Here is a 14,967-nt window from a genome sequence, read left to right on the forward strand (position 1 = left end):
GTTTTCTTTGTTTAAAAATGAAGCAAGCACATTCTAAAAATGTACAAATCATAATGGGGTTTTTTTTACACTTACATGTTGCGGTGTGTATCTCATCTGTCGTTATTTAAACATTCTGAATAAATGATGTAATAATGTTCATTAGTCAAATAGGTGGGATTGAGTCCGTCAGAATTTTTAAATGCTCCCATCGGTGTTCATTTTTAATCTATCAGAAAATAAAGTGTATAATATCAAAATAAAATTCCAGGATGTTAATCATGTAATTTACTCATTTAACCCCATCTGCAACAAAACTTGTGAATTTGGACTCATTTCATTAACTACACATTAAGTTTGTAGGGGATATATGTTATTTCAGCATATCTATGTGCGCCTTGTAAATGTGTCCCCAGTCATAAGTACAACACAAAATATACAGATGATCAAAAGCATTTTTTACAGGGTAGAAATGTCACAGGTTACATTACCAACAAAATATTTGACAATGAAGGCATGAACGTAACAATCCACATTTTGTATCATTGGTTTCTCTAATAAGAAGCGGAAGTATGTCGTCTCCCAACACGGAAGTGTTGCCCCTACCCTAAAACGGTACATAGCTCCGCCCCCTCTGAAGTCATGCGCGCATACGCGGCATGGTATACATAGAATTGCTATTGCAACATCAAGTAGACACATTTAGAACGGCAGTTTCTTTCATTCCAAAAAGTCAGCTCATTTTTATACTTAGTAAATTCACCTTGTAGGCCGGATAAAACCTGTTTGCGGGCCTGAACCCGTCTGCGGGCTGTACGTTTGACATCACTGGCTTAGACAGTTGCATTGCGTTTGAGTGCGGTTGGGACAAATTCAATGGGTTGATGATTGGCTAAAATGTGTGAGGAAGGTTTGCATAGTACGCGGGGTTTGTTTGAATTTGTGTTAGTTGAATCCTTTAGGAACCAGTTATCATCATTAAACAGCCCTCTGGGGGCTTCTGTAACAACCGCGTGGCCAACGGTGAAAATGAGCTTGACACCACTGGTATGGAGTATTGTTAAGGCTTTAAACAGTCTCTTTAGACTTAGACTTAGACTTCTTTTTTATTGTCATTAAAAATTTGAACTTTACAGCACGGATAAGAACGGAATTTCGTTTCATAAGCTCAAGGTAGCGCAGGATAAAAAAAGCAGTAAGGTGCATATATAATTAAATGAATATATATAAATAATATATAAATATATATATATATATATAATAAATAAATATATATAAATATGTCTAAATAAATAAATATATTACTGTAAAGATAAATATATCGCACTTTTTCACATGGATGTATGTTATATTGTCTTTTATTCCAGCGAGTTAATCCATTTTGGGGGGAATTGAGGGGATGATTTAATTATGATGCGTTCAAGAGTCTTACGGCCTGAGGGAAGTTTAGCGTACCCATATGTAAAACCCCTTTTGCACACTCAGCCTTTTCATCTAAAGCGATAAAGGAATGGAACGACCTCACAACAAACTTGAAAAGTCTAACCGATTACTCTTTATTCACAGTTGAACTTAAAAAGTGGCTTTGGAGCAATCAAAGCTGCTCACACGGTCACTGACATGTCGACTTAATGTTTATTATATTTAGGCATGTTACAATTGTGTTGTAAGCTATGAGAAATGTCTGTTAAAATCATGGTTATTTTTTACAAATGATGACAGATGTGAACAAGAGCATGTATTGATGATGTGTGATGATGTAAATGAGGTATAGTTGTAATGAATAAGTATGTGTCCATGAAAGGGCATTTTATGACTTTTCTTAATTTTCTTACATGCTATAGTATAAATTTATTGTTATAATTGTATTGCACGTTTTTGTATATCTTTAATTTTGGTAACCAGGGACTGCAGATGTAAATTGGCCATTTAGATATAATCTGGTGCAGAACATAACTGTTTTAGAGCTGAATGTCTTCGTGCATTGTCCCTTCAAATAAAGACTAAACTAAACAACGCAGAGGATTTTTTATTTATTTATTTTTTTTAGCTGATACCTGAAACTGTACAAAAAACAGAAGGACAAACTTTTAGCCCCTTTTTTTGTTTAAAACTGAATCCTACAAAAAGTGGGACATATAAACACAGAGATACCACTGTAACTATATTTAGATTGTTTATGGTATTAGAAACACTTCTCATTGGGATGCCTGAGGATGTTTAAAGTCCTACTGAAACCCACTACTACCCACCACGCAGTCTGATAGTTTATACATCAATGATGAAATATTAACATTGCAACACATGCCAATACGGCCTTTTTAGTTTACTAAATTGCAATTTTAAATTTCCCGGGAGTTTCGTCTTGAAAACGTCATGTAATGATGGCGTGTACGCAAGACGTCACAGGTTTTAAGGAAATATTAGCGCTGCGAACACACACAGCTAAAAGTCGTCTGCTTTAACCGCATAATTACACAGTATTTTGGAGATCTGTGTTGCTGAATCTTTTGCAATTTGTTCAATTAATATTGTAGAAGTCAAAGTAGAAAGATGGAGTTGGGAAGCTTTAGCCTTTAGCCAAACAAACACACGGTGATTCCGTGTTTAAAATTCCTGGAGGTGAAACTTTACTATGGATCAGAGCACGGTCAAGCGAACATGAATCACGACGGAATGTCGACCAGCAGGTTTTGGTGAGAAAATTGTGGTAAAAAGTCGAGCTTGTGCCGTCCATAGCTGCCGTCGACTCCCCTGAGACGCTGCGCGTCAACACACCCGTGGACACACCTCCAATTATCAGGTACTATTAAACTCACTAAAACACTAGCAACACAATAGAAAGATAAGGGATTTCCCAGAATTATCCTAGTAAATGTGTCTAAAAACATCGGAATCCGTCCTAATGCAATCGCGTTTTTTTTCTTCCTAGTAAGTCGCTATCAATATCCTCAAACACAAATCTTTCATCCTCGCTCAAATTAATGGGGAAATTGTCGTTTTCTCGGTCCGAATAGCACTTTTTGTTGGAGGCTCCCATTAAAATCAATGTGAATATGTGAGGAGCCATCAACATGCGACGTCATCGTCTGCGATTCCGGTAGCGGCAGGGCTTTTCTCTTAGCACCAAAAGTTGCGAACTTTATCGTGGATGTTCTCTACTAAATCCTTTCAGCAAAAATATGGCAGTATCGCAAAATGATCAAGTATGACACATAGAATGGACCTGCTATCCCTGTTTAAATAATAAAAATCTCATATCAGTAGGCCTTTAATAACTACAATAATAAACATTTTGTTAAACTATTACCCCATACAGTTGGTAATGTCGCTTTGGAATAATTTTTGGGAAATACTAAACCAAACCAACAGTGTGTGGTATTTCTGCTCAGCTTCTCCACCTGAAGAGCAACAAATACCTGACAGTAAACAAACGTTTGCCAGCCCTCTTGGAGAAGAACGCGATGAGGGTGATGCTGGACACTGCCGGGAATGAGGGCTCCTGGTTCTACATCCAGCCCTTCTACAAGCTGCGATCCATTGGGGACAGCGTAAGTCAGCCCATTTACGTTTGCAGGAAAACCTCATAATGAGTCGCGAGTAGCCTATTGGTAGTTTGTCAATTGAATACATTTTGTGTTTTCTTTCAGATTGCAAAACAATTACTAGGTCTGAGTTGACTATAGAAGAAAAAAATATATTGAGCATGAGCCAAAGTGATCAAAATGTATTCTTTGGGCAAGTCCAATGGAAGTCAATACATGTAGATGTCTCATGTCAAGCTTATGAATCAGTGCAGCCCTAAAGATAAAAGTACAAGACTGTGTGATAGACAGATGTCCTGTTTCCTTTCACCCCTGTTTTCCCATTTCCTGTCCTGCACTGCCAGATAAAGACACTAATGACCAAATTATAAAATACAATATCTGTTGCTAAAATGTCATCTCATATAATACACATTTTTATATAAAGACTGCAGATTGTGACATTCCAGGCATATTAGAGGTGTAAGATTCAGATTCAGAAGTACTTGCTTCGTACTAGTACTTAGTAATGGTATGCAATGAACACGGTTCGCTATGTTCCTCGGTTTTAAGGTCAGAATTCGGTTTATTTTGGGTACAGTAAAGGAGCAAATTGCAAAATGTAAAACTGCTTAGCTTTTGTGTTAGCAGCTATCCTTTTCAAAATTAAACATAAAAAATGTTAGCAGGTAATTAACATAATTGTCCGGTAAGTGTGAAATTCCAAACTACATACATAAGAAATGATAACTTTTAAAACTTTTTTCTAGGATTGCAATAATTTGTACAGTGTTAATGGTAGTTTTATTTTTAGTAAATTAAATGTATTTATTGGCTTAATACCTTAATAATAGCTTGTAACCCGATTACCCATCTACGCTTCTGTACAGAATAAGTTGGTCACGAATATTTGTACAGTTACACCACTATTGTTTAAAATAGTATATTTTTTAAAACCTGTCTTATGTTGCATTTGTAAACTGGGGGGCATTTTGCGTGAAAAAGCACATTAAAATGTAAATTATTGAATGACAAGGCGCTTCGTTTAATATTTTACCCCAAATGTATTCCTGGCCACGTCATGCTCCGTCACTGATTAAAACATGAGGGATGTCATTAGTACTTGCTTTACTAACCAGAACGACTTGCATTCAAACTCTGGCCATAGCTGAGTATTTGGTATTTGGTTGAATCGGTTGAGAAATGTGGCAATTGTGCAAGTTCGAAAAATGGCCCATTCGTTTTTAATGGGCAAAATTACCTGGGAAACCGGTAATTCTCGGTAATCTGAGATTTATTTTGAATTTTTATGGGAGCTCACGATTCCCGATCGAGCCAAACGTTTTGTTACGTGAACAGTTCCAATCGGACAAAAACTGTAGGCTGTGGAGTACGCAACGTTTTGCGGCGGAATAATAATAAAAATATTATTTTTGGTGTAGAATCTTATATGTGTGAATGCTTTGGCAATCACACAATTATATTTGCTTGCATATTAAAACTACAATATAAGCAATCCGATACAAGCAGTCCTGCAGTGTGGTTACTTGTACAAAGCTGGATAGCCAGCTAACATTTAATTGACTTTCATTAAGCACACTTGTTTGTCTTTTCTTCTATTATGATGAAGTCATTTACAAAAGGTAAACATGGTAGGCCATACAATAGGGAACTAAGAGCTAACAGCTACACGACAACTAAGCACGCAATAACACACAAGCTTAATTGAACAATTTTGCAGTCTCAAACATGACATTTGTCAATATAAACAAGTATCAAATATTTGTAGTTGCATATTACTTACAGATACAAAGTTGCCAAGGCAGAAGAGTAATTGAAAGTGTGTAAAAAAAAAAAGATTTTCGAATGATGCACGATTCTTTCTTGTAATGATTCTTTATCGATTCAAATAGATCAAAATTGATTAAAAAAAATCTGTCCTGTCCAGCCTCTTAGGCAAATCATATTGTTGATGTAGATCCCCATATCTGCTGTACATATTTACTCTAGAAAAGAGATGTGTGAGATACTTTTCTTGTTGCATTATTTGTATTTGACTTTACTAAATGTCTAAGTAGATTTTTATTTTTATTTTTTAATAATTTATTTTGCCTGTAAGTCATATATACATTTAACAGAGCTGTTAACTATTTTATGGAGGAATGTTGTTTATCACCGAACTGGCACCCACTGTTTTTAAAAAGGAATTGATTTTGAATCGGAAATTGTTTTGAATCGAGAATAAATTCAGAATCAAATTGTTACACCCACGAATCGAATCAAATCAAATCGTGTGGTGCCTAAAGATTCACAACCCTTCAACAAACGTGTGTGCATCATTCAACTTACTGCATCTTGAGCGTAATTCAAAGGGTTTTTTGATTGAGTGAGACTTTTATTAGTAGATTGCACAGTACAGTACATATTCCGTACAATTGACCACTAAATGGTAACGCCCGAATAAGTTTTTCAATTTGTTTAAGTCGGGGGCCACGTTAATCAATTCATGGTAAATGGGTCATATTCTGTTTTTGTTTTTTTATACATTTAAAATACTTCCTTTTCTACATAGCACATAATGGTGGTGCTTTGGTAAACATTTTGCATGGACTGTTTTACAGACTGTCTTCAAGCTGTTTTCTGCTTATCTCCTCAGAATGCTCTGTTTTGTGGGCGATCCTATTAAGTTGCCAAAGCCCTCCTACAGGCCTGATTATTATCTCAATCCCACAGCTTGCTCATTGCTGCATGAAGTAGTTTGGTTTTGACCAATTGTATGTAAAACATTTCAATAAATCCCACATGGTCAGTGACACGTACACTTTACTTTGTTTTTTATGATAGGTGGTTATTGGCGACAAAGTTGTCTTGAACCCGGTGAACGCAGGCCAACCGCTCCACGCCAGCACACACCAGCTCGTGGACAACCCAGGATGCAACGAGGTCTGCCGGCACTGCTGCATATCATCTGCCGCCTTTTGATGTCTATGTGGGCGTGTTTGGTTGTGGAGAAAACTATTTTTAACTCATCGCTGCTGCTTGGTTATCATTCCGCTGACGGAAAACACGGCGGAGTCAGCAGCTGCCAGCTCACACTCTACACACATACTGTACACACCGTGTAACGATTTTGTTCTTGCAGCAACCGAGTGTTTCTACTCGGAGAACTCAAGAGTAACACCACACATGCTATTTAAAGAGAGTACTTCAGTATTTTCTTCTTATACAACGAATATAAATATTTCCTTTCTCTTTGTCTGGACTGTAGTTAAAAATATATAAAAGCACTTTATAGACAATCAAAACATTAAGTAACAGGGCAAAGGGTACAGTTTGACAAATGTAAACAAATACTTTATTTTTTGCATACAACACTATAATAATAGTTTTTTTTAAATACTGATAAATCTGTGCTGCAGATGTTTACCTTTTGTCACATTTAAGTTCACTTTTGTTTTTATTTTTCCAGGTGAATTCAGTCAACTGCAACACAAGCTGGAAGATTGTCTTGTTCATGAAATGGAGTGACAATCAGGAGATTGTCTTAAAAGGGGTTTGTTTAATGGCAACACCTTTTTAAATTGATTTTCATGACCACATTGTTTTCTAGTCACTGTAAGTACATATACATACAGCAGAAGTTCTCAATTGGTCTTACTTTGGGACCCGCCTTTGTGCATGATCTTAAAAGGGGACCTACGATGAATTTTGTCTTTTGTTAGAATGTTGGATACTTGTGTTAAAAATGGTAGAGCATAAATCATAAGGTTCATGTATTTTGGCCTAAGCCAGTATGGCTGGTGCATGTGTACGTTGGTTAACATCACTCACTCCCTGACAACGTTGGGAGCAGTGCTGGTTACCGGGTTGATCCATCCATCCATCCATTTTCTAATGCTTATTCCCTTCTGGGGTCACGGGTTGATAGCTGTTTTTTTTTTTTTAACTCTGTAGCTAGTATCCTCGTCTCTTATGCTGAACATGCAGGTTTGAGTCCAGTGCGTAACAGGAAAGCAGAGACTGAACTAAACGGGTTAAACTTGCACACACTTTTGGATGCCTTAGTTCTGGGAGATTTTGCAGTCTGGTTACGTAGAAAGAACACAGTGAGGTAGATGTATTTTTTGGGGGGACTTTAGGTCAATCTCTCGGCCAGAGGGTCCTCCTCTCTGTTTCGAGGTCACACAAAAAAGGGTAGGCTACATTATTATTTTCATCTAATTGAAACATGTGCATAATAACACAGACATCAGACTAGCAGTGACATAATTGCTGCTTAATGCAGCTTTTTATATGCCGTCTGAATCAATCAGCGAGTGTGCAGATGTACCTAATGTTGTGACTAGGTGAATCTATGTATTGTTTATGAAGTTTATTTTTGACTGTGTCTGGAAAAGTTAGCTGTGTCTTCAAGATGTATAAACAGTGTACATTTTAAAAATATAAATGATGATACTTTTGGAAACGGAGGGGCATAGTTTCATTTGCAATCTGGGAATGCCTCCAGAAATGAACATTTTATAAACAGACTCAAAAAATGGCTTATAAAAGTTACAATGGAGCAACATTTCAGCACATTTTTCACCGAAGCATATCCAATACATCTTCTCTATATAAGGGGTTTCTAAACTTTTTGATCTCAGGGCCCAACTTTTCCAACACAGAGGGTCACAGGGCCCACTCAAATATTAGCACTGAATAAATAATCTTACACTTGATTTCAATCATATTCAATAGTTATTTATAACCTACATTTAGTTAACAGGATAAACCTTGCCATATGATATGAAACCATGTGTTAATCACAAAGATTATTATCAAGGTTTAGGTCAGGCTGATTACAAAAATAAATACTAAATAAAAATATACAAAATAAGGGACTTAAAAACTATTGAAAAAAATGTACATACACTTATGCAATGCTAAAATAAATATATTATTACTTGGTCAGGCTGATTACAGAAATAAATACTAAAAAAAATATACAAAAACTATTGAAAAAAATGTACATACACTTATGCAATGATAAAATAAATATGTTATTACTAAATTGATAAAATGATGTATATGTTTCTTAAATAAACTGTCAGTAGCATTTAAGTGAATGAAAATAAATGAAAATACTGCTTCACTATTTTATTCATATTTTTTGTGCTTAAGAAACTTCTCTATAAATTTAGCTCCAGATTTCTTCTATTTGTTTGATATTGTCATTACTGCCACGAGTGGTGGAAAAGTTAATTACAACTGAGTACCACTGTAGCCCATAAGAACTACAGCTGAGAAATAAATATTTTTTGGTGGACCTCTATGGGGCACTTTTGGCCCAACAATGGGCCCTGGCCTTATGGGTAAGAAACACTGATCTTCATCACAGAGAACTGTTTCAAATGTAAATTGAAATCATCATAAATCCCCTTTAAGTCAAACCAGGCTATTTTTTTACAAATTGCATTTGTATTTTTTGCACAATATTGCACAAAAAGTCCTCAAATAAAGATAAAAGTATTTTGCAAAGTACAAGCCATAGAGAGGAACATGAAAATAGCATGTGATTGCTTTGCGTTTGGATTTTGCTCTATACACAAACTTGCCTTGCCCTACTGTAAAAGTGTACATTTGTATCATCTCTCTTGGGATGTAAGTTGTGTGTCGAAAAAGTCTGGTCGATCAACCAACAAATTTACAAAGAGATGCTGGAGCGTTTGCCATGTTTAGTGTGCGGGAAGAGGCAAGAGTTGTGTTAGGAAAACTTGTGGCCGCTTCACCGTGACAACACAGCTGTTCACTGTCGGACAGCAAAATGCTCAACAGAAAGACATGCAGTATGCCTCTCTGTGACTTTTGCAGTCTATATGTCTGCTGTTGACTCTTTGTGACACCCTAAGCCCACTGAAGACTATCCTCTGAATCACACAGCTGTTGTGAAATTTTGTCAATCGGCGAGTTCAAAAAGTAGTGAAACATACAACAGTTAAACATGATATTCTCTTGAGCTTTCTATTTATCTTGATTTATTATAGGTTCCCCCCTTGTCAGTTTATTAGGCTAGTATGGTCCAGTTTTGTTCTTACTCCTTAGTCATATTAGTTGTCATTAGTCGTATTCAGATGTTTGCCATCAAGATAGACTCTGTAATTACGTTTAAGTATAAGTCGTCACTAGTTTGCATGCTAGCAGAGTCCACCGTGTTTGTTTTATTTTCAATTTAAGTTCATAACTGTCTTGAGAGTAACACACTGTTGATCAATACCAGTACATTTTGTTCCAGGGTGATTACAAGCAAACTTTTTAATAAAAACACTGCTTTATGTTTCCAGGGCGATGTGGTACGCTTGTTTCACGCAGAGCAGGAAAAATTCCTCACATGTGACGATCACAGAAAAAAACAATATGTGTTTCTTCGCACAACTGGACGGCAGTCGGCTACCTCAGCAACCAGCAGCAAAGCCCTATGGGAGATCGAGGTGAGGGACACAAAAGTGCTGGTTGGACCAAAACGTCCTTGAACACGTTAATTATGTGTACATCAGGTTGTGCAGCACGATCCGTGTCGAGGGGGTGCAGGCTATTGGAACAGTCTGTTCAGGTTCAAACACCTGGCTACTGGACACTACCTGGCTGCAGAGGTCAGTCCCGAGCAAACAGAGCCCTTGTGGTTACAGTAGTATAGCATCAACCTCACTTATGCTTTGTATCAGTAGACTGCATCGAGTGTGTTATAGGAATTGCTTTGAGAAATTGATTTAATTCCTAAATACTTCATTGTTGTTCTTATATAAGGTACAGTCACTGTATTTGCTTACTTGCAGAATGTGCACCCAACCCCTCTAACACAGCGACTGAGCAATTGAAATGGTTTAATATTTGCTATTTGGTAACAGTAACAGGGAAAGTCAAACACAAATACAAATAGACGGAATAAAAATTCAAAGAGTAAATGAAAACCACATTTCTAGGGATGATTGATGATAAACTGAACTGAAAATCGCAAGTAAAAAATATACAACATAAAGTAGCAAGAAGAACGTCAATAATGAATAAAGCAAAACATGTTCTTGACCAGAAATTACTCAATAATCTGTACTGCCCGCTAGTGTTACCGTGTCTGAGTTATTTTGTAGAAATATGGGGAAATAACTACAAAATCACACTTAATTCATTAATGGTGTTACATAATGATGGATACAGAGAACATACAAACCCTTTATTCAACCATCCATCTTCTTCTGCTTATCTGACGTCGGGTCGCGGGGGCAGCATCCTAAGCAGGGAAGCCCAAACTTTCCTCTCCCCAGCCACTTCGTCCAGCTCTTCCCGGGGGATCCCGAGGCGTTGTCAGGCCAGCGGGTAGACATAGTCTTCCCAACGTCTCCTGTGTCTTCCCTGTGGCCTCCTACTGGTTGGACGTGCCCTAAACACCTCCCTGGGGAGGCGTTCGGGTGCCATCCTGACCAAATGCCCGAACCACCTCATCTGGCTCCTCTCGATGTGGAGGAGCAGCGGCTTTACTTTGAGTCTCCTCCCGGATGACAGAGTTTCTCACCCTATCTCTAAGGGAGAGCCCCGCCACCTGGCGGAAGAAACACATTTTGGCCGCTTGTACCCGTGACCGTGATCTTGTCCTTTCGGTCATAACCCAAAGCTCATGACCATAGATGAGGATGGGAACATAGATCGACCGGTAAATTGAGAGCTTTGCCTTCCGGCTCAGCTCCTTCATCACCACAACGGATCGATGCAGTGTCCGCATTACTGAAGGCGCCGCACAGATCCGCCTGTCAATCTCACGATCCACTCTTCCCTCACTCTTGAACAATACTCCTAGGTGCTTGAACTCCTCCACTTGGGGCAGGGTCTCCTCCCCAACCCGGAGATGGCACTCCTTCCTTTTCCGGGCGAGAACCATGGACTCAGACTTGGAGGTGCTGATTATCATCCCAGTCGCTTCACACTCTGCTGCGAACCAATCCAGTGAGAGCTGATGATCCTGACCAGATGAAGCCATCAGGACCACATCATCTGCAAAAAGCAGAGAGCTAATCCTGCAGCCACCAAACCGGATGCCCTAAACGCCTTTACTGCGCCTCGAAATTCTGTCCTTAAAAATTATGAACAGAATCGGTGACTAAGGGCAGCCTTGGCGGTGTCCAACCCTCACTGGAAACGGGTCTGACTTACTGCTGGCAATGAGGACCAAGCTCTGACACAGATCGTACAGGGAGCGGACCGCCACAGTCAGACAGTCCGATACCCCATACTCTCTGAGCACTCCCCACAGGACTTCCCGAGGGACACGGTCGAATGCCTTCTCCAAGTCCACAAAGCACATGTAGACCCGTTGGGCAAACTCCCATGCACCCTCAAGGACCCTGCCGAGAGTTTAGAGCTGGTCCACAGTTCCACGACCAGGACGAAAACCACACTGTTCCTCCTGGATCCGAGGTCCGACACCTGAATAAACCTTACCGGGAAGGCTGAGGAGTGTGATTCCACGATAGTTGGAACACACCCTCCGGTTCCCTTTCTTAAAGAGAGGAACCATCACCCCGGTCTGCCAATCCAGAGGTACCTCCCCTGATGTCTACGTGATGCTGCAGAGTCTTGTCAACCAAGACATCCCCACAGCATCCAGACCCATAAGGAACTCCGGGCGGATCTCATCCACCCATGGGGCCTTGCCACCGAGGAGCTTTTTAACTACCTCGGCAACCTCAGCCCCAGAAATAGGAGAGCCCACCACAGATTCCCCAGGAACTAGGAAGACGTGTTGGTGGGATTGAGGTCTTCGAAGTATTCCCTCCACTGATCCACAACATCCGCAGTCGAGATCAGCAGAACACTGTCCGCACCATACATGGTCTTGACAGTGAACTGCTTTCCCTTCCTGAGGCGGCGGATGGTGGTCCAGAATCGCTTCGAAGCCGTCCGGAAGTCGTTTTCCACGGCTTTCCCGAACTCCTCCCATGTCCAAGTTTTTGCCTCAGCGACCGCTGGAGCTGCACACTGCTTGGCCTGTCGGTACCTGTCCGCTGCCTCCGGAGACCTATGACAAAAGAGGAGAAATATAATCTAAGAGAAAAATGTCATTTAAATCATTTGTTCAGACTTACCGCATTTAAGTCACCATTAGTATATCTGTATGTGGAATTAAATTATGGAATGGATTAAGCAAAGAAATCCAACAATGTACTAATATAATCCACTTCAAGAAACTCTTCAAACTCAGTGTCTACAAAGTACAAAGAAGAAGAACCATGATAAACATTCTGAATTTATTTCATCCATCCATCAATTTTCTAGATAATCTTACATATCTCACCATATGAAAGATAACTTAGTTCAGTAATTATTATTTATTTATTTGTATTGTTATCACTTATGGAGTACATTGTTGATAAATTGAGAACAGGAAGTGAACAAAATTTTTAGCAATTGCTATGAAAAGTAAAAAGGGTAGGATTAAATAAACTCTGTTTCTTCCTACTCCTTTTCGAACATGTTGAATAGAGAAACTGGAAATTGTAATGTATTATGTTGTATGTATGCATGTTCCAAGTAAACACAAACTCCACTCAACTCAACTCAAGATGCTGATTGTCTTGTGCATCTGTGCTCCTGTGTGGGCAGGTGAATCCAGAGTATGAAGAGGAGAGTCTGGAGTCACGCCCCCCAGTAAGTCTCCCACGCTGCTCTCATACAGAAAATTTGCATTTTCCATTTCCAAACTAAGTGCATCACATCAACTTGTATGTTTTTAATTTGACGTAAACTAACACACCATACATGCACAGACTAGGGTTTTTTTAATTAGAATGTGTTGTAATATTTACTGTTTGAGTGTTGGTGACCAGCAGATGGCAGTATTGGGCTGATGATGCATCTGTACTGTACACCTTGCTGAGAGTGGTGTTTTGGTCTCACTGGTCTTGGCTCACTGTCTCCTTATAAAAATAATTCATAATCCATTCACACATCTATTTTCTATACGGTTTGGACTGTCGCTCTTGCTGTCACGGGTGAGCTGGGGCCTATCTTAACTGACTTGGGGAAAACTTGCAGTGTCCCGTTTACCTCGGATGCATGTTTGTGTGATGTGGGGGAAATCTAGAGTACTCAGTGAAACCCACACAAGCACAAGAAGAACATGCAAACTGCATACAAAAGTGCCAAATAGCAATACGATCTCTTGAATGTGAGGCTGATTCTAACCAATGCCATCATGGCCCAGGATATAGAATACAAAGTTAAAGTTATAGTGCCAATGACTGTCACACACACACTAGGTGCGGTGGAATTATCCACTGCATTTGACCCATCCCCAAAGGGGAGCTGTGAGCAGCAGCGGTGGCTTCGTCCGGGAATCATTGGGTGATTTAACCCCCAATTCCAACACTTAAAGCTAAGTGCCAAACATGAGGTAATGGGTCCCATTTTTATAGTCTTTGGTATGACTCGACTGGGGTTTTGAACTCACAACCGACCGATCTCGGAGTGGACACTCTAACCACAAGGCCACTATTGAATTAGTAGTCCATGTTTTAAAGATGCATTCAGCATTTGTGAACTTGCACATTTAGGGGCACAACTGGGCACATTTTAGCTTTCCCTCTCATAAAAATAGGCCTTTTTAGCAATAAAACCCATCTCATTCACCCTACAGAAAGTTGATACAGTATGTAATAAGATTACATAACCTGTCATAATTATAAACAGCAGCTTCAATAAATAATGTAGCATACGTTATTATGTTTAATGTGCTCAAAAAGTGATTATACACACAATGAAATCTTTTGACCAAGACACTGTATATTTTTTTAAATAACTAAAAGAAGACACTGTTAGAAAACCCTCTTGTTTTGTGTTTCTAATGCTGAGTGTTTTAGTATTTTATCTGTTTTAATGGCTTAGCATTTATTGTTTTAAATATAGTTTTGTATTAGCAGTTTAAGATTTATTTGAATGAAGGTGTCTTTCTTTATGGGGTTGCATGTTGTCCCTGTGACTATGTGGGTTCCATCCGAGTACTCCAGCTTCCTCCCACTTCCTAAGATATGCACCTGGGGACAGGTTGATTGGCAACACTAAATTGGCCCTAGTGTGTGAATGTGAGTGTGAATGTTGTCTGTCTATCTGTGTTGGCCCTGCGATGAGGTGACGACTTGTCCAGGGTGTACCGTGCCTTTTTCTGGGTTAGGCTTCAGCCCCCCCGCAACCCCGAGAGAGACACGCGGTACAAAATGGATGGACGGATGGATGAACGAAAAGTGTGTGACAAATACAATTTTATATTTTTTATTATTATTTCCTGTGGGCGTTTGTGGCCTCCTAGTCTGTTCAGTGGTTCTTGACAACATATTGTAAAAACTCCTTAGTCTCGTATTCCTCTGAGTATAGAACGATCACTCTGTTCTCAGAGAGCACAGTTTGTTGGTTTAAAGTTCCCAATTAAATATCTTAGTTG

At 39.1% G+C, this 14,967-nt stretch overlaps 1 protein-coding gene across 3 annotated transcripts in view; it reads left to right on the top strand.

Annotated features, from left to right (window-relative positions):
• LOC133535366 (inositol 1,4,5-trisphosphate receptor type 1) overlaps nt 1–14,967 on the top strand; it is a 208,308-nt gene that overhangs the window by 65,574 nt on the left and 127,767 nt on the right. For all 3 annotated transcript variants that reach the window (XM_061875143.1, XM_061875144.1, XM_061875145.1), the window contains exons 6-11: nt 3,372–3,530; nt 6,348–6,446; nt 6,973–7,056; nt 9,824–9,970; nt 10,037–10,132; nt 13,134–13,178. In XM_061875143.1, coding sequence (XP_061731127.1) covers nt 3,372–3,530; nt 6,348–6,446; nt 6,973–7,056; nt 9,824–9,970; nt 10,037–10,132; nt 13,134–13,178 — 630 coding nt within the window. The remainder of the gene's footprint in view (nt 1–3,371; nt 3,531–6,347; nt 6,447–6,972; nt 7,057–9,823; nt 9,971–10,036; nt 10,133–13,133; nt 13,179–14,967) is intronic.

This window comes from Nerophis ophidion, linkage group LG16 (genome assembly GCF_033978795.1).
Source record: "Nerophis ophidion isolate RoL-2023_Sa linkage group LG16, RoL_Noph_v1.0, whole genome shotgun sequence".
Classification (NCBI taxonomy): Eukaryota; Metazoa; Chordata; class Actinopteri; order Syngnathiformes; family Syngnathidae; genus Nerophis; species Nerophis ophidion.